Source organism: Panicum hallii, chromosome 1 (assembly GCF_002211085.1).
Source record: "Panicum hallii strain FIL2 chromosome 1, PHallii_v3.1, whole genome shotgun sequence".
In the NCBI taxonomy this organism is placed as follows: Eukaryota; Viridiplantae; Streptophyta; class Magnoliopsida; order Poales; family Poaceae; genus Panicum; species Panicum hallii.
In genome coordinates, this window is record NC_038042.1 from 46,867,632 (window position 1) to 46,888,174 (window position 20,543).

The 20,543-nt window shown below is 45.7% G+C and overlaps 3 protein-coding genes across 4 annotated transcripts; all 3 read right to left on the reverse strand.

Annotated features, from left to right (window-relative positions):
• Positions 1-214: 214 nt before the first annotated feature.
• LOC112892107 lies at positions 215-2,068 on the reverse strand. 2 transcript variants are annotated; one of them, XM_025959187.1, is made up of 2 exons: positions 1,291-2,068; positions 215-1,181 (listed from the first exon to the last, which is right to left on the reverse strand). In XM_025959187.1, the coding sequence occupies exons 1-2, from the start codon at positions 1,648-1,650 to the stop codon at positions 585-587; spliced, it is 957 nt and encodes a 318-aa protein (XP_025814972.1). In that variant the 5' UTR covers positions 1,651-2,068; the 3' UTR covers positions 215-584. The 2 variants fall into 2 exon arrangements, with proteins under 2 accessions (XP_025814972.1, XP_025814979.1); XM_025959194.1 differs by having other exon boundaries at positions 215-1,178; positions 1,291-2,061.
• An 8,739-nt stretch (positions 2,069-10,807) lies between these two features.
• On the reverse strand, positions 10,808-13,071 carry LOC112888656. The gene is made up of 3 exons (XM_025954932.1): positions 12,935-13,071; positions 12,694-12,844; positions 10,808-11,119 (listed from the first exon to the last, which is right to left on the reverse strand). Exons 1-3 carry the CDS (start codon positions 13,032-13,034, stop codon positions 11,092-11,094), a joined length of 279 nt encoding a protein of 92 aa, XP_025810717.1. The 5' UTR covers positions 13,035-13,071; the 3' UTR covers positions 10,808-11,091.
• A 456-nt stretch (positions 13,072-13,527) lies between these two features.
• On the reverse strand, positions 13,528-17,512 carry LOC112888644 (N-glycosylase/DNA lyase OGG1). Its single transcript, XM_025954923.1, has 4 exons — positions 16,618-17,512; positions 14,841-15,051; positions 13,967-14,248; positions 13,528-13,894 (listed from the first exon to the last, which is right to left on the reverse strand). Exons 1-3 carry the CDS (start codon positions 17,427-17,429, stop codon positions 14,021-14,023), a joined length of 1,251 nt encoding a protein of 416 aa, XP_025810708.1. The 5' UTR covers positions 17,430-17,512; the 3' UTR covers positions 13,528-13,894; positions 13,967-14,020.
• Between the last annotated feature and the right edge of the window lie 3,031 nt (positions 17,513-20,543).

Consider the following 20,543-nt stretch of genomic DNA (forward strand, 5'->3'; position numbering starts at 1 on the left):
TCAGCAGCTTTGGTTTCCTCTGAAAAACGGTAGGAAAACACTCAGAGGTCTGACTTTGCCTGTTGCGCATGCAATTGCCTTCTGCTCTCTGCGAGAGAAGGTGCAGTGGTGTAGGCACAGGAAGGGGGCCTACATGGCTAGATGAAATATCCTTCGGCTTGGCTACCCGTCAAACTTGTGATCTTGTCGTCATGCACGTTGCACACACACAGGGTCAACAATTGTTTAGCATTTCATGGAATGTCAACCTGCCAAAGTTAAACCTTGATGATCACTTCATCAGAAAACCTAGGATTATCTGTTGGCTTCCATATAGAAGAACACTACTGTTTTCAAGTCTCACTTCTTCTTTTTTCTTTTTGCATTCACTTGTACGTGCTAGTGCATTTATGATCAGACATGCCCAAGGACTGTCATGGCTACTACAGAGAAGAAGCAACAAGAGGCACTCGAGGAAGAAGGAAGGGACACAGGATGGCAACCACCAGGGCCCCTCCTGCTCTGGCATGAGCTACTGCTACTGCAATGCAGGCGGCTCATGAGGGAGGCCATGGCGTTTCCTGTACTCGTGGCCAGCCGGCCGCTCAGTTGCCGCCGCTGCAGAGGTCCAGCAGCTTCTTCCTCGCCTCCACCACTTCGTCGAACAGGTCGTCGATCAGCGCCAGCACGTCCTCGCACGCGGCCCGGAGCGCGCCCGCGCGCAGGCCCACCTCCGCCGCGGCCGCCGCCACGTCGCCGCCGTGCTCCGCGGCCTCCTTCGCCTCCTCCACGGCCGCGCGCGCGCGGCGGAACTCGTGCATCATCACCCCGGCACCGCCGCCCGCCGCGGCCACGGACCGGCCGGCCTCCGCCGCCGCGCGCTGCTGCGCGCGGGACAGCGCCGACGCGAACGCCGCGCCGAAGTAGGAGCCGCAGTCCCCGGCGGCCCCGGCGCCCGCGTTGGGGTCGGTCCAGTAGTGGAGCACGCCCCAGGAGAGGAGCGTGAGCAGGAAGGAGGTGAGCATCCTGGTGGCGCAGAGCACGCCGCGGAAGCCGTTGAAGCCGCCCAGCTTGGCGTCGGCGGGGACGCCCTCGCTGAGGCGGAGCGCGAGCGCCTCCGCGCGCGCCTCGACCAGCGCGCGGTTCTCCTCCTTGAGCGCCATGGCCTCCCTCCTGCACACGCTGATCGCCCGCGGCACCTGCTGGCAGTTCGATTACTCTTACCGGTCAGCTTCTTTCTTGCTTGCTTCAGAGCAGCATGAAGATTGATCGATCAAGCAAGCAAGAAATTAACTAGAAGGCACTCATTACCTGGCGCGAGAGGTTGGGGCTGGAGGGCGCCTGCATGAGGAGCGAGGCGAGCTGGGCGGCGCTGCCGGCGTACCCCTCGACGGCGGCGGCGCCGAGGCGCAGCGCGCGGCACGCGTCGCAGAGCCTGGACGCCTCGTCCATGTACTCGTCCAGCCACGCCGCGCCCCCCGGGAGGTGGAGCGACGCGACGAGTCGCGCCAGGCCCGCGTGCGCGGCGCGGAGCAGCGCCAGCGCGGCCCGGAGCGAGGGCAGCGACAGGAACGGCGACGACGCCAGCGAGCGGTCCAGGTCGTCGAGCCCCCGAGCCAGCGTCGCGTAGAAGGCGGCCGCCGTCGATGACGTTGGCGCCTTGACGCTCATGGCCGCCGCTGGCGACGAGTAGCTACCTAGCTCCGGACAAGGCAAGAGCGAAGACAGGCGACAGGGCTAGCTAGCTGTGAAGGGTAATGGCGCGAGCGCGACGGTGCAACCGTGCGGATGGACGGGATCGGTGGCCTGGAGCGACGGCGACCTTGTTCTCACTCGACCGCAACGCGAGCCAAGGTAAGAACGGAGCCAGGCGGTGACAGCGACGGGGCTGCGAGCTAGCTAGCTCCCTGATCTCGCTCCCTCAAGTGGTGGTGGCCATGGTTGCCAGCTGTTGCGGTGTAGGATGGAGACTTGGAGATGGCTAACAAGCTAGCAGGCGTCTGGATTTGGAGGGCAATCTTTGCGTTGCGCGTGTTATATAGGGCCGCCACCACCACTTGCGCTGCACGAGGGTCGCAGCCAACGGGACGGGACGGAACGGGGTCACGGGGCCGGGGGACGGTTTGCCGCCACGGGCCGGCGAGCTAGTGCGAGCTATGATGGCCTCATGAGAGGAGGGAGCTGGTGGAGTCAGTTCGCCGGTTGCCTAGCTATAGCTGCTACACAAGTGATCCGATCCACCGGCCGGCCCTTCTCTTTCTGCTTTTTTTCCAACTCCTTTTTCGCGAGATTAGATAGTCGTAGAAATACGCGAGGGCATTCCCTCTTTCCTTTTCATGCCCTATTTTTCTCGCTATACACGTAACTCTATGAAAACACTTTATTGGCCACTAATTTTATTTTGTTTCACTAAATCTTCTATGAAAATAAAATCATGATGGTGTGAAAGTATTTTTTTTATGAAATATAGTATAGACGCAGACGCTCACATACACGTATGCACACTCACCTCTATAAATACACGCACGCAACCGTACCTACGAGCATCCTTAAGAGACTGAGCCGCCAGATCCTCAAGATTGATAAAGTCATCACAGGATTATCAATTTTACACTTTCATTGAATATTGATAAGCATTCCTACTCTCACTACAAGTATAGTCCGAAATTGGTGTAGCAGCGGCTGTGAAAATTCCACCGTGCCCAACTGCATGGATTGTTGAATTGCAGGATGCTGGATGCGGAGGTGGGTATGCTAGATTATTACAAGTGAGACTAGCTAGCAATTTAGAGCGGTCATGAGGGAGAATCCTACCCAAATTTGATTAATGACTTGACCCCGAATCTTTCCTCCAGAATGGCCACTACCATGGGCTCTGGTCACTCTCCAGTGCATCACCACTGTATCAGCCCCCTACATCCTCTAGCTTACTACTACAGGTAGTAAAATTAAAACATGTACTAGCAAACTAAACAATTTCCCAGTGTACTTGTTGCCGATAGTTTATTCATGCAGAACAATGCCTACCTACTCCTATTCAAAATACACAAACATGCATTCTCCTGTTGAGCAATAGTAGGAGTGACCTGGTGATGCATGGTATTTCGCTGCACACAGGATGTTTCTTTAGTGGGTGAAGAAGACATCGCCGAACTCGTACAGCCGATATGATGCCTCCTTTTCTCCCCTTCTTTTTTCCTTTTCCTCTTTCTTTTTTGCAAAAAGATGGGCATTCGTTCCTCCTTTTCTCACTTGCATTGGTATATAAGATAATAAGAATGCTCTTAGTTTATCTTGCCATGGGGGCATCAAAGCCTGGTCCATCTCTAATCCCTTCATTAAGCTGGTATACATTACTGCTACTTGTTAACATAATTGCTCCATAAAGTGAGAGCGAGATTGGGTCGATGAACAGTTTATTTTCTTCTTATTCAATCTCCTTTCCTCCTGAGCTTTCCATCTTAAAGGGGAACTTGGTGGCCTGGGAGTTGGAAGTGTATTAGTACAAATACAACTAATAAGACTAGTATACATCTGAGACTTCCTTTGTTGCTTTTGTTTTGGAGAAACCTGGACCAAGATCACCCAATCTTGTGAGGTGATTGCGATGGTGCTAGGCAAACAGATAGTGCTGGTAGGCAAAGGAAGGCCATTGGTTGATTGGCTCGCTAGCTCTCTCATGTGAAGGATTTGTGATTTTAGAGGCCGGCCCCCTTGGCATGAAGGGACACTCCATTTGATATGTGTGATGTCCAAATGATTACATGGCGTGCCCACATTATTAGCTTTATGTTCATTTCGCTCCGTCTCGTCTCGCCTCGCTTTTTTACTTTATTTGCATCTACCATTTCAATTCAACTCCATGATGGATGGCATTGTTGAACCGGTAATCCGTGCCACTCACGATGACGACGACGACGGCGACGGTTGTTAACTTCGCACTCTCTCTCGCATTACCGAGACTAATCATCTCTTTGCATTGCTTGTTCCAAGAGACCTTGGAATGGCTCACCATGTGACCTTCATGAAGGACCCCTCATCTCAAAACCTCATTTCGTCGTGACATCTGTTGGGGACATGGGAATCATGCATTCATGTGAGGTAGATGACCATGAATCAGATAGTAGCAGCTCCTTTTGCCTGCTCAAAATCCTAATTCCCGGGGTTCTGATCCTCTGGCACTCCTAGGGAAGGGAAGGGAAGGGGATGCATTGTGCATTGCATCAAATCCATATCTCCGGACCACTATGTAGATCTCCCTTTTGGATTCTCACTTGGCCCAAAGCTCTGCTTTTCCTGCGGCAATTGATGCATCTTAATAACTTATTGGAATACTCCTGGTTTTTCTTTTCATGCGACTAATGTTTATCTGGCACTTGCACTAGCATCTTTTTTTTATTGGACAACACAATAAAACCATGTTACGTATGGATGAACAATAACACATAAGGATGAAATGAAACAGAGTATTTCACACAAGAATTCTGGATAAATAGACCATTGCAAGTGTAGATGTTTATAATTTTTTTTAGATAAAGCAACCTGTTTCTTATAGGCATAAAATATTTGTTCAGAAATTATTAACTACGAATACTTAAACTGTTTTGTACTTTTGAGCTAGTTCAATAAGCATTGCTCCCATGAAAATTTGTTACAATGAACAGAACCACGGTACTCCATGTTTTGTTTAATGAGGTTGGTGTTCGTGGGTTCTAGGAGAATGTGATGCTTGGACTAGGAGGAAGGTACGTTGGCTCCCCCACGCAAATCTCATTGCCAGATCAAAAAATGAAAAAAAAAACTAGCCTTCTGCACACTTTCAGACGACATTATGCTGCCTGCAAGTATACATGCTTTCCTGTTCCGATTCTTTCCAAGTGAAAAGTAATGCAAAAGTTAGGCCCAACTGTATCATTGTTAATTCTAAGGATTACTTTTATTTTTACAATGAAATTCCTAGTTGTGCTTGTTTTTTCTTCCAACTGCTCTATTGATTTCATTTTAATTTATGCCATGTGACCACCACTTCACTTTTTGTATAAGTTATCCTGAATCAAACCAAATATTTTTCTTGCAACGTGCTAGTTTATATTGGTTAGTAGAGATCCAAGAGGAAGTTATCAAGTATTGTAGTTATATTTTATTAATCCTTATCTCTTACATAATCACTGCCTTACCTTACATCTTAAGTGATGATTTCGGGCCACTTATTTTATGTTCAAGGTTTGTTCTATGTTCAGAATTGTTATGCAACCTAAATTCTACATTCCTACCCTGTTGCCAGACTTTTGCATGAAAAGATAGAAATCTTCCTTTCCCCTGAAAATTACATGTGTGCCGGTCCCCACTTGCCAGAATAGCACTTGGCCTAGCTCATCTGACACTTGGACAATTTTACCCTTCCCGCCTATTTTTGAAAGAAGATGCCTTCTTCAAACAAGTGAGGCCAAAAAACATGCACAGGTAGCCATACTAAAAAGACCACCAATTCTACAAGGTACTAGTACATCAAGTCACAGTCACATGTGCTTCCTTCTTTCCCCCTCCTTGAGGCTAGATATATATGTATATAGTAGGTTGGGATGAAAATATCCAAACTACTAGGCGTGCTTTGTATCTTAAAAGAGCGCTATTTGGAAAAGATGGCTAGCGGGAGTGGTGTTTGTCAAGTTCCAAAAGGCAATGCTCTAGCCTGCGAGAGCAATTTTCCTTCTCATTTCTCGTGTGTTTCTTTTCCATGACACCATTTAAATGTTTGGTGTAGACAGTAACAACGCCTCTCGCTTCTTTTGCGCGCAAGAAAGTCATTCTTACAAGACCTCCATATATATTCAGGGCTGAACACAATTGGCCTAAAAAATTGTACCTCTACTGATGCATGTGGTTAAAATCAGTACAGGTACAAATATGAACACAATTCTCTCCACACACGAGAATAAATATTCTCTGCCCCCACATTCATTTTCTAAATACATCCGAATAAATATTGCATTATTTATGAGATGAGACACACGGAAGAACATCAAACTTAGAGTTGATCCCAAACGGGTAAGGGATACAACCACATCCGCTAGCAGTTCTCTGTCCGCTTTCATCTGGAACATGGAGTAAATTATGTCTGAATCTATGGGTGGTGAATGTTAAACTTTCAGAAAAAATACAGCACTGTACGACCGATTCTTTTCGGGAAGTTAAGTTGTTGCCGGGTTAGATACACTCACTCATCTCTTGGTCATCCCCCATGCATCATCGCTTTCGTCCTGGCCGTGCACTGTCCTGGCAATTTCAGTTCCAGTCGAGATCGGCAGGCAGTTGCTGGTCCATCTCATCTCATCTCTTTGTCTGGGAAAAAAGGGCCATGAACTGAATAATATCAGACAGGGTAAAAAGCGTCGGTAGGTGCATTTTCAACGGCTCTACTACCTGAAAGAGAGAGACAAGGATTGTGTTCTATTACCTGATTTGACTCTAGAAAGATGCAGGGACATGGTGTATGTGTGTGTGTGTGTGTGTTGATAAGCAGGCACATGGTGAATTGACCCATTCTGACCCAACACAATCTCAAAGATGACTCAAAGGCGTGACAAACACAAACTCCAACACCCAACCTACATACGCCATCTCAAGCATTGTGTACATTCAATTGTTGGAGACATGCATGGAACCAGACATGGAATGGCATTCTCGTACACAAAGCACAACCAACAATTTCACATCTCCTTTCATTCCAAGATGCCCAGCTATACAACAACCTGACATGACAAGACGTAACCAATTCTTGTTGATATACTAGCCGATTCATGACAATTCCAGATACCCGATTCATGCCGCATCTCTAGATACCAAAGCTGCACCAAAAGAAGCCCAGGCAGCGTGGCCAATTGGCGGCCGTCCGTCCGATCGGCCGGGCGGATGTTACGACTCTCGGTCATTTTGCAAAAAAAATCCTCAACTTTAAAAATCAACCTGCAGTCCAGCCTTCTCTCTCAGGTAATTTTGTGAGAAAACTCTTAACTTTTCCAAAATCAACCTGCAGTCCAACCTTCTAAGTTTAGAAAAATTGCAAATAAAATCTTAATTTTTTATTGAATCAACCCGCCGTCCTGGTTCTCTCTCAACAAAGTTTCTAGAAAAACCCTCGTATTTCAATTAAATCAAATCACAACCCGTTACATTCATTATTTCTATACGAGCAATATTATATGTACAATTTGAACACAAAACGTGTTGGAATCAAAAGTTACTCAATATAAAACTTGATCTAAAATTCAAAACTACAACTTTATTATAGAGTAAATTTTAAAATTCAAAAAGCTTTCGCAATTCGTTTGCATAAATACTTACATACGATCCGTTGTATCTAAAATTTGGACACCAAAATATCTTCAAATCAAAAAATAATCAATACAGAAGTTGCTTAGAATTTTAAAATCTACATCTTTACTATATAGTAAAATTTCAAATTCAAAATGCTTCTAAACAATTTCAAATACAAAAATTGCTCAAAATTTTAAAACCAAAAGTTTTGCTACATAACAAAATTGTAAATTCAAAATATTTTCCTAATTCGTTCAACATAACATCTTATTTTGCTAAAAATATAATATTGTACTACCATTCTTCTATAACTTCTCATGTGACCTCCACAATAACACGGTATATTTTAATATAACCACTACTTCCTTAAAAAAATCATGTCTATTAATTGCATCATAATTTTGCAAATACATTAAGTATCCGACTAACTATGCTCCACCCTCCCTAATAAATTATTTTACCCCTTCTTTCACCACAATAATTGCAGCAACAAATGTCATACCTCCATTTCAATACTCAAAATAATATACTACTTAAATAATAGCATCACAATAATAGAATGCTCAAAATATATACCAAATGCAACAGCGGGCAGACCATGATACCTAAGCGAAAATAACGAAACGTAACTATCTTGCTTAAATTTTTTTAACATTTATCTGCATACAACAACTACTATATGAATAAACTAAAATCCACATCAACTACAATACTACAACGCGGGATATCCAATTGGATACGGACCCCACGCGGCAAAGCCATGGGCCTTTCTAGTTTCACCAGGATATCCAATTCCAGATACCCTGGTGAAATGAGGTGCTAGTCGGGCCTCCAAATGCCGGAACGAGGAGGAAGAGAACATAGGGAGGCCTACTTGTCAGTAACTGTTAGGAATAGTTTCATGAACATATGCCAACCGACTCGACAACCTGTCTGTATGCCAGTCCACTGGAAATTCGTTGTTTTGTTTGTCAGCCCCTCAAACTTATTTTTTGTGTGCATCACTTGAATTTGCGTGTGCGCCACACATGCCCAATAACCATTGGAAGGTCTATGTACGGCCCACACGCATACAAGTGATTTTTAGTAGCACGTGTGTACCGTAATAACAAAAATAGGAGCATTGTTCATTGTGCTTGCAACATTGACAACAAAAGTAATCAGAAGTAGGAAGTATCCGGAAGCGGGGCCAGTGCTGAAGGCACCGGCGCGCTGTTATTGAGATCGGTCGACGTTGTCATCGGACCTGTTCGATGTAGTCGATCTAAATCTGATGTCGTGCACGTGCTCGCGGTGCAGATGCGTTGCCGGGAAGTCGTCACGGGAGTAGGTGCAGCAAGCAATCGCGCAGATACGCTCCTAGAAACTCGATTGCCCTCCATTCGGTGCAGAGTCTCGAAGAGGACGGAGTTCCAGAAGCCTGCTCTTCCAGCAAGTATGTGCGCGCAGACTACTGGAACGGAGATGTAGATGAGCAGCAATGGAGAGTGTGTGTTGTTCGTGCACGTAGAAGAGGAGAGGAATGACATATATGTATCCACTGGTAGACCTTTGGACGTTCAGATTCATTGCAGCAATAACAGCTATTAAAAATATCAGATATCAGTAACCCTCAGCTATAATAGCCATCAGTTACTGGTTATTTTGTTGCATCAACCAGCGTCAGTTACTGGTCATCATTCAAAGATTAAAAACTGCAAAACACGCCCAAACCCAGCCCACACATTCCATCGCGTGCGGCTTGGCACATCTGCACAACGAACATCTGCTCGTTATCAACTTTAGTTCGACTACATTGACTAAAAGGTCAACCGATCAGTATGACCGGTCAAGTTCCTAACAGCGCATCCAGTGCCTCCTTCAGCGCATTCCCTCTTGAGCTTCCTGGTTTAATATGTTTTTGTTGCGGTGGCGATCACGTGCTTTTTGTTCGATACTGTAAGCATCATGGATCATGCTCCTGTTTATATCATGTTTTATTTAATATTTTGGATTAAAATTAACCGTAGTTTGCCTCTAATTTCAACGATAATTACAATTGTGTGTAGCACATATATCCAAAGTTGGAAGGCCGGTGGCACACACACGAACACACAAATTTCAATGCCATGTTTATACCACTTGAATTTGTGTGTGCACCACACATCCGAAAACTATTGGGAGGCCAATGGCGCGCACACCAAATTTCAGTGGTATTCTAGTACACACTGTTGTCAAGTTTGGGTCCTGAGATGGCACACGTCCAAAACACCAAACTTCCAATGGCAAACACTGCCGAGTGTTTGGGCTTGTGTGAGTACCATTTTATCCCATATATTTGTTGAAGACGAGCATGACGGTCAGAGCTTGCCTCTTGCGTGTGCAACCTCTAGCTTAGATAGATAGGTCAAGGATGCCCTGTTAGGAACATTTATGAATTCATTAGCGTGTGTTATCTAACAAAGCCAGTGTTCTGTCATGTGCACTCTCACAAATGACCTTTTCTTTATCGCCTACACGGAACATTCTAACAAAAGATTGGCTCTGCACCTTGAACTGTGCCCTTTTCTGGCGCTTTTTTTGCATGATAGGACGCTCTCAACTCAACTAACTTTGCTTTCCTTCCCTTCGCTTTTGCTTTGGGCACCTTGAAATCTTACCGAAATCTAGAGCAGCCGAATCCACCACCATCACCACTGATGCATGATGATGATTAGCTTGGAATCTGCAAGGTTGGGAAGGTACAATGATGCTCCAAGCCCTAATCATGGCATCCACAACCAGCATTTCCGCCGTGGCCCCCTGAAAACGGCGTCCAGCCGGTTTTCAACGACGGCGATACGACCCCGCAAGGCGGTCGCCGTCAATGCGCTTTTCGGTAAGATTGGAGATGATCAGGGGGGAGATCCTGCTGTAAGAGTGGCCACCTCACTTTGTGCCGCTGGAGGGGAGCAGAGCACTGCCAGTTCCTTCCACAGTTACATGAGGTCGAATCAGCCACCATAGGCACCATTCCACTCTTGCATTTCTTAAGCTGGAGGCGTTTTGCATCACTCTTTTCAGGCTTTCTGGAGGGAAAGGAGAACAGAAAGAAAAGGAGGATCGGATCATTCAGATGTGCCTTTGTTTATGTCAAACTATTCTGTTGCGTAATTGTGACTACTCGTACTGTTTAAGGATGAACACAAGCTCAGTTGTTTTGAATAAATATGGATTGCAATCAGGGGGGAAACCTGCTTTGTTGCAAAGGAAGCGGCTTTTGAGCAGGTGGTTCGGTCTTGGTTCCCAGGAAATGTATGGCCTCTCTCTTGCCAGGTGAGTCCAGATCCTCATCCTTCCCAGAGGGAATCAGTCACCAAATGATTGGTTGATTGAATGGATGATCATTGTTCAGCAAAGCGGAAAAGAATGAGTGCATCATCCCAGCAGATTGGCATCATATAAAGCAGTTTTGATCTTTAGAAATGCCATCATGAGCCAATGATGAGAGCTGAACTTAACAAAGAAAAACTTTGCACAAGAGAAGGTACAGTGATGTTCCAAAGGACAAGCAGTTCTCTTTATTCTTGTACAAGTCTATGTACAACGTCCTCAACTTTACAAGGTCATGCAATATACAGCTGATGCAGTGGTGTTACTTTTGCAGTGGAAGCTTGATGTATGGACAGCTGCCAAGCAGGAGGAAGCTTCCATCGGATGCTGATATCCATTCTCTCCTAAAAATCCTCCATCATTTGCAGTATTGCATCATAAATGGATCTAGGGTATACTACAGTCTGCAGCAGGTACTTATTGCAAAGTGCTAAAGGTTTTCCCTTAAGATGTCCCTTCTGATTTGCTTTGCCTGTGAACAGAACAGATAACAGCAGGTTAGTGACATGTGGGTGCAGATGAAAGAGTACTGTCATTTTCGTTTCTTAATAATCTATGCGCCTGAAGCTAATATACCTTGTATTTGCAATCATAGTGCAATTTTTGCGGGTAAGCGTGTTATGATTGAAAAAATGGGGTATATCTCAAAGTGAAAGCAGCAATCCAAATAGCAGGGTTTTCTGACCACCCAAAATACATTACTGTTACTGTTATCTATCTTGATGGAATTCCAGATAAAATTTGCTTGTAAGCATGATACATTGTAAAGTTATACGATGGAATAAGAAAAACGAGTGCAATCATCAGAATGAGTGAATAACTGAAAAGTTCTCGAAAGCATGAAACCATTCCTGGCCAAGTTGAAGCTCTGAACTACTGGTGCATGACACTGGTACCAAATGTTGCCACAGAAGACAAGCTACAAACAGCTATCAGTAACTTAGCAGTAACGGATTCGGTAACATCTACTGTCATTCTTAGGTTCTCTGTAATTGCCAATCACTGAAAGAAGAAATGATATTAAGGTGCAAGTGAAATAGTGTGATAAACAAAAAGGAGACAGGTACTTTCTTGTAGTAATGGCATTGCAGGTCAAGGTAAAATATGAAAACTGTAAGGAGTTAAGAGATAACAGGATAAACCAAATACTAAATTATAGGAATTTACAGATAGCCATGTTATCTTTAAAGCCACTTGATCTATAGAGGACTTCCAGAATACATGCTCATGACGTACAATCTAGAGTGCACAATTACTAGCCATTCAAATGAGAAAGGCTTCATAGACAATTTCAATCACAACTTGTTGTTACTATATATAAACCACACAATTATTGGCTTCATTTTGTTCCATCTCTATCCTGTGTTCTTAACTTGCCTAAGTAATTCAGAACAAAATACAGGTTTTGAGAAAATAGGACTGGAAATATTCACAGTACAAGGTGTTAAAGAAACTTGTCTTTTCCTAAGGAACAAGTACCCAAGCCTCTCGCGGTGGACCGGTTAGAGCGTTGAACTCCGGGGAGTCATTGAAACTACTGTCCTGACTCCAAGCACCGCATACAAAATGAAGGAGCTCTCAAGTGCCAGTATGGACTGAAGTTTGAACTGTCTAGGTTTTTCTTTGAATTGCGACAAAGAGTTTTACTTAAGCACCAATAGTAGATACGAAGGAATTTGCAATAGACATCCAACCGCTAAACACAGAGAACAGAAAAACACAGGCAACAACGCCCTATGCTCAGTTTTATCAGAAAAGTGCAGGAAACCTTTAGCCATTGTACCATACTGCACATTAAGTTGAGACAAGTGAGAAACGATGGAATACATAGCATAAGCAACTTTACCAACTACAATTTAACCTACTGCATAAAACTGCTTCAGCAGTGCCAGAACTGAGAACTCAACAACACTGGAGCACTCAATGTGGGTCGAATTGAACAAAAGCTGGTCGGTCGATTTACATTACACAGGAATCAACATCTATACATCCGGATGAGCAAAAAGGAGGAGACTAGTGTGTTCGTGCGGGGGGAAAAGGTTTCACCTTTGGGCGGCCTCAGCCTGGGACTGGTAGAACCTGGCGAAGCGGCCGCGGTTGGCGGGCTTGGGTTTAGCGGCCTTCTTCGGGCGCAGCCCGGCGATCTCCTGCACCAGCGGCACGTGCACCAGCACCGTCCTCCACGCCACGTACCAGCCTGGGGAGACGACCGGATTAGGGTTGGGGGAACTTTAGCGAGTAGCCAACGAAGGCAAAGGAAAGGACGAGAAGGGAGGCGACGGCGTACTGAGGAGGATGAGGGTGGAGACGAAGGTCACGGCGAGGAGGGGACGGACGAGGAAGACGACGGCGAGCTCCAGCGCCGCCGCGAGGCCGCCGCTCGCCATGGCGCCGGCGGCAGCTCGGTTCCGCGCCCTTGCAGGGGAGAGGATCCGATCGGGAAGCTATCGAGCCTATGACACGGGGGGCCCGCGTCGGGAGAGGTTGGAACACTCGTTGGCGCAAGCAAAAGGCTTTAGCCTCGTCGCGACGCCGTCTTGACACTCGACTTTGCTGGCAATGCAAGTAATCAGAATCGATGCGTAGCCGGTTTCGAAAAAAGAAAAGGAGTTTTTGTTTCAAATCGAAGACAATAATATTTGTGTAAAAACTTTTTTGAAAGGCATCAAAAAAAATATGAAAGGAATACTTGTGTAAAATTACCCGTTAATAGAGGCTACCGGTACATGTTTGAACCGGCCGCATGTCAGTCAACAGAAATCCAGGACATTCACAACTGAAACTTCAGGTGCCCAAACGCTCATCAGACGATGCTGACCCGATCCAAGCCAGCATTGCCACAGCATGGTATGGGTAATGGGTGGGCTCAATTACAGAAAGAATGTTAAACTGAAGTTTTCATCACTGTTTGGATAACAATACAATTGCATGTACCTTCCATTTGACATTTTTGTGGAAGATGCACGAGCAGGCCAATCAAGCCGTCCAAGCGACACATTGCCCGCATAAAAGAAAGATTCGCAATGTAACAAGATCAGGATAATCAATGAGTCAGCCATTCCTATGTCAGAAGCTAACGGCTTAATCTGTTTTGTGTAATCAGGATTCTAAATACCTTCTCATGGTTTCCTAAAGGCAGAGGACTGACAGTTGCCAATTGCCATTGAGTTCTGCGAACCGCATTGCCCATCTGGATTTCGAGGAACCCATGTGCCAATGAAGCGGCTGCCCAGTGCGCAATACCTCCCTGTTCAGAAGAAGATCTCTTGTCATGACCAAATGACATCGTGGCTACTGAATGAGAACAGAAATGGCAAACCTTGCTATCGCTGGTTTTCATGCTCTCTCATGGTTACATGTTCTCAGCATGGTTTCAGTTTCCCCCGCGCTTCCTTTTAGTAGGAGATTTGGTGGTTAAATCATCACTGGTAACTTCTGCCACCACAACCTTTTGAGCAGGTAGCTGGCCGATGAAGAGCACATTCTGTGCCCAGCCAGCATAGCTTCCAAATCTAGTTACAAATGCATCAGCGACAACAACACTAAGTTTCGGGGTCAGGCTCTTGCCAGCTAGCTCCGGCAATAGATATTGTGTAGCAACCTGCATTGAATCCATATAATCGGGGGTTAATACTCCCATAAAATAGACTCAAGTCATGTAAAATATGTGCAGCAAATCTTCCTTCTTCAGGCAGCATCCTCAAGGTCGAGATTTTATTTTATTTTTACGCACTGATCATTACAACGTTTACCGGATAAGAATCATTTGTGAATGCAGAAGGAAAGTGTATCTAAAAATGATGATGTATCTACTTGCATGTCAAATAACGAAAAAAAGTTATCCCCTTAAATAAGAAGAACAAACATAGTTTTATTTTGTTTCTTATTAACTAAAAGCAAACCTAGCAATCAAGAGACTTGTTTAATAGTCAAATACAAAGGTGTCATCTGCAATTCAAATACAACCTAAGGAACTGTAACGCAGGTGAGCATGTCCAAATAGTCAATAACTCATCTATGAAAAGCCTTAACCTTTTGGTCTAACAGATAATGATGATCATAACTCAAAGGGAAAATATGCTATACCCTGACTAAAGCGTTTACAATGAACCAGCATTGACATATGCCCAAATGGAACAACAGATGTAGAAGGTACTATTACAACACTAACACAAAACAGAGATATAGTATACCTTCCAGACATGTGTATCGACAGGAATAGCATGATTTTGATCAAGGGAGAACAGAGCAATGCACGCAGCAACCTTTGGACCAACACCTGGCAGAGTGCAAAGAGCCGCAATCACCTCTGGAAGTTCCTTCTCACGCAATGAGGCAAGCCATTTTTCACCTCCACCAGGTTTGGCCTGCAGTTCTTTAGCAGTGCCAACAATGTACTTTGCCCTGCTCATTTGTCATGAAAAGAAACACACACAGAGAGAGAGAGAGAGAGAATTGCCCAAATCAGTATATTATGAGACTATCTAGCAACACTGTATACACAACAGATACTCATGAGTAATTACTGATTTATGATTCGTACAGGTACAGTTCATATGGCAATCATATTTTTCTGCCCGATAAAAGATGTTTCCCTATGCAATACAGCAATAATATACACAACATATACTCATGACTAATCTCAGTAGGCTACAGATTTATTTATTTTTTTGAACGCAACTAGGGGGGGAGATATCCCCACCTGGAATTTTCATTCGAAAAGGGCACGAAAGGTGCCGAAGCAAAGTTCAGGTAGAGTTACGATGACAAATGAAAGAGCGCCACCGGTGTAGCGCTTCCTTGTCCAAAGGTTTAACATAACAATGAGACCAAACATCCAAATCATCGCATACAGTGGAAATTATACGACGACGCTTGAAATCTTCAGCACGGAACGTGAAGCCATTTCTTGCTTCTCATATACGCCACAAGATGGTGAGCAGAATGTCCGGCCAGACAAGTTGTGGAGCTTCAGGTGGCATCGACATGCACCATAGCATGTCTGTCGTAGACGAGTTAATCCTCACCAGTCGAAGAACTGTCCAAAGTTCAGAGCTGCTTGCACAACCAAAGAACAGATGGTGACGAGTTTCTACGCAGGAGCCGCATCTTTGGCACATGTCGTCATCCAGGACATTTTTGTGGAACAGGTTAGCACGGGTGCTTAACCGGTCTTTAAAAAACAACCACGAGAAGATCTTGACTTTGTTGGGAACCTTTGTACGCCAAATGTTAATGCTGTTTTGGTCTTGCACACAAGTGCATGTCAAGTTCTTGTACGCATCCCGGACATTGAACTTTGCACTCGTTGACACAAGAAGCCTCTGGTCAGGGGCATTCATGGTGAGGTGAACCTGCGCAAGAGCAAACAAGAGGTTTTCTACCTCATGGCGGGCAGCCATAGTGAGTCTAGTACGCAGATGCAAATCAAACCCATTTTGGAAAACATATTGAACTGAAATATCCAGCCTTAGAGTGTGAGAGAAAAGAGCACGGTGAGTGGAAGCAACGGGGTCAGGATAAAGCCAGGTGTCTCTCCAAAAAGCAGTTGAGGAGCCATTCCCCACCTTAACCTTGGAAAGGGAACGATAATCTGCCAAGCTGCTATTTATGGTGGAGTTTCCGCACAAAAATTGAGTTTCCTCACATTTTCACATCAATAGTAGGCTTCATTTCCTGATTGACTGATTCTGATTGCCTGATTTGCTCAATAACCAGAACACTGCACATTCGATGGCTCCATTTCTCAACTAAAGCTTATGTGATACTTAACCATGCCTAGAACAACCTTCCCATGCTATGCTGCAGATGAAATAACAGGTACTAATGTAAACAAAGTTTTTGAGCTCGAGCCCACTATCTAGGAATTTTTAATCATGTAAAGCAGATTTGGCTAAAATATATTTGACGAGTTGTGTTGAATCGAACATGCATAACGATACTTGTAAGGCACCAGGAGCTGACCCTGACCTGTACCCAAACCCGGCCTCCCGAAGCTCCTGCTCCGACACGCGCGCGAGCTGCTCGATCGTGGGGAACCGGTGGAACACGAACCCGCCAACCTCGCCGAGCCGCTCCCCGTATCCCGCCAGCGTCCACACCATCTTCTCGATCCGCTTGATGTTGTTGTTGGAGGAGCACAGGAACTGGAAGACGCACTCGACGGGGTCCTGCCTGAGCACCCGCGCTCCGCCGCCCCCGAGCCGCGCGGCGACCTCGGCGAAGCGCTCGTCGGCGGCGGCGAACTGGCGCCAGAGATCGGCGAGCGGGACGGCCGCGTTGAGGTAGCCGCACAGCGCGGCGCGGGCGGCGGGCACGGAGGAGGAGGCGGGGCAGCCGCCGTCGTTGTGGAGGAGAAAGGCGAGGCGGCCGTCGTCGGCGTCGGGGAGGTGGGAAAGGGAGACGAGGTGCGGCCCCACGGCGCCGGTGAAGCGGAGCGGGGAGAGGGAGGTGCGGCGCCAGAGGAAGGTCTGGCCGGTGGGGAGCGTGAGCGGGAGGGAGAGGTCGGCCGCGGAGAGCGGGAGCGGGTGCCACTCTTCCCGCGCCTCGACGGCCGCGGCGGCGAGGGGTAGGAGGCGGCGACGGGCGGAGTGAGGGGGGTCGTCGTGGTCGGGGGTTCCGGGTTTGGGTCCCTCTAGGGGAGGGGCCGGCGGCGGGGTAGAGGAGAGTTTTGGAGGGGAAGGCGGGAGCGGCAGTGATCTGACGACGCGGCGGCGGCGAGGAGGCATGGCGGCGACAGCGGCGGCGAGGGGAGGGGACCGTGGAAGAAGCGGGAGGCGCATGGTATTTACGTCAACTAGCTTCGAAGGCGGAAACGTATTCGCTTTACAAAATACAAATGCTCGCCTGGGAACTGGAGAGTGGCTTGTCCTTCAGCAGTTTGGAGAATTGTAACGTCCACCTGCAAGTTGCAACTTTCAAAACCAAAACTGAGCTGCACAGTTTTACTTGAATTATTGCATGGTATACTTGAAAGTATCGTGTCATCATAATTCTCTAATATTGATGATGAGTGGGGAGAATATCTCCAATTTTACGAACAATGGTAACCACAAAAAAGACTAGAAATAATTTTCCTGATGTCCTTCTTTGCATTATATTTGTTTACCATTTGGTGCGCGCAAAAGCCCAACCAAAGGCTACATAAGAATCTCCAACCACGTGCAATAGAGATGAGTTTCTTTCGCATGCCCATCTCAGCATCAGTTATTCAGTTTTGGGGAAAAAAAACTCCAATGTTTACAACATTTTAAAAATTGCAAAGGTACATCCTGTTATATAACTAGGCAATTTTCGGTATATTTTAATTCCAAATATTACTAGCAATTTGATGGTATAAATGAGTGATAATGTATGAATAAGATATGTGCATGTGTTCATATTATTCTTACTAATAAGCATGAACAAAAAGTTAAACCAGAATAGGTTTAGAGTGTACCTCAAGGCGGGACCAGTGCCGGAGGCACCGGTTGCGCCGTTACCAGCTGGAATAGACATGCTATTCGACTGGTCTTGCCTGAAGTAGCCGAACGATGTCGATGCAGGAAGAGGTTCGCAGTGCAGTCCCACGAACGGTCACCAGGAAGCAAACGAAGTAGTCGTGTAGTCGTTCAGGGAGCGAGCAGTCGCGTCAAGACGCTCCCCAAAAATCTGATTGCCCGCGTCCCGTGCAGGACCTTCAGCGAGCAGAGATTCCAGAGGCCTGCTCTCGTTAGAGCTGTGCGCGCAGCACTAGCGATGGGAACGGCAGAAAGCAGCAGAGGGAGAAGGGAGAGGTCTCCTAAGCAGGAGTACCTGGATCAAGTGCTGAAGTGTGTGTTTAGATGAGAGGAGGAAGGGGTGGTTTATATAGGCGTGGAGGTGCCTGAGGTTCAACGAACCTGGACGTCGTAAAGAGCTTTGATGAGCGGCAGTTACTGGTGTGATTCTCCGATCATTACTGTCAACGTTTATTCTCTGTTTTAATACTCTTAACAGCAAAACGTTCTTCTCAGCTCAGCACATCTCGTCGCACTGCACCTGCACCTGCACGTCACGTCCGGCCGCGCCTCGCCTCGCCTCGCCCACGCCCACGCCCACGGCCTCAGCGAGGCAAGCGAGCGCGCGCGCGTGTGGTTCACCGACCTCCTCTTACCGGCTTCATAAGTGGTGTACACGAAGTCCACCCTTTAAGTCGGTTGAGATCCTCCTCAAATCCCGGTACGGAATTAATCAATTGATTCCCTAGCATTTAATAGTGGGCTTTAAATTCTTTTATTGTATTGATTAGAATAAATGGGCCAAGCCCATAATTCCAACAATCCCCACCAAGAAATTCAAGCCACACTAGAAATGCCCTCATTCCCTCATTGATATACCAGTATTTGACAGAGACTGTTAAGTTGAACTTCCATCTAGGATAAAAGCTACACTTATTCACAACTGTACAATGGACAATGTCTTGAATTGCATGTCTTGTGCAAACAAGTTTGACCAGAGCCCTACGCTGGTACTAGCTGCAAAAGCATCCCCGCAGTTTGGAGTTTATAAGTCATACTCCAGTCCCTTCATGAGTTTCTAGAGAATATCCAGTTCTCATAGACCATGACCAGTAGCCAGACTGATATAGGTGTGTTCCTTTCAGATGTTCTGTAGAACAATATCTTTGTTTCAAGAAAAAAAATCATTTATTTTTAAAAAACCACATGGAACACATTAAGATATAGACCAACCTGTCATACAGATTAGAAGAGAAATTCACCTTATACACGGAATGAGCTCTTTTCACAAAGGTTCTCTACTCTCAGTCAGACTTTAGTTTGTTTCACCATTCTAATTCACGGGATCTCCGATCATATAGGATAGGTTTCCACTATAGAATGACTCACGTGGGCCTCAAGCCAATTCCATAGATGCATTGTCTATTACATTTCGTGAAAGACCCTTTGTAAACTGATCTGCCAGATTTTTAGCCGTCTGAACATAGTCCAGAGCTACAACTCCGGAGTTTTTCAATTTTTTGACAGATTTCAACCGCCTTTTTACATGTCTAGATGACTTCATATTATCCTTTGAACTGTTCACCATGACAATCACCATTTGATTGTCACAGTTCATTAGAATTGCCTGTATCAGTTTTTAACTATCGGCAAGTCCATAAGGAGCTCACGAAGCCACTCAGCCTCAACAGTGGCAGTATCTAATGCTGTGAGTTCTGCTTCCATAGTTGACCTCGTTAAGATGGTCTGCTTGCAAGACTTTCAGGAAACAGCTCCACCACCAAGTGTAAACACATATCCAATTGTATCCTTTATCTCATCAGCATCAGAAATCCAATTTGAATCACTGTACCCTTCTAGTACTCTTGGGTACCCGGTGTAGTGAATTTCATAGTTCATTGTCCCCTTTAGATAGCGCATTACTCTTTCAAGAGCCTTCCAATGATCATCTCCCGCGTTTGAAACAAACCGGCTTAGTTTGCTTATAGCAAACGAGATGTCAGGTCTTGTAGCACTAGCTAAATACATTAATGAACCAATGATCTGAGAAAATCTCAGCTGATCTCGCATTATCCTTTTGTTCTTTCTAAGAATTAAACTGGCATCATATGGTGTTGAGATAGGTTTATAGTCGCTATAATCAAAACGACTTAACACCTTCTCCACATAGTAAGACTGTGTAAGAATCATCCCACCATTGCTCTCTTTTACCAGTTTTATATTGAGGATAACATCAGCTTTTCCCAGATCTTTCATCTCAAAACTTTGAGATAAAAACTCTTTGGCTTCCTTAATCACATTAAGACTAGTGCCAAAGATCAGTATGTCATCCACATACAAGCACAAAATCACTCCTTCAGCCCCACCATAGCGATAGTACACACATTTGTCAGCTTCGTTCACAACAAAGCCAGCAGA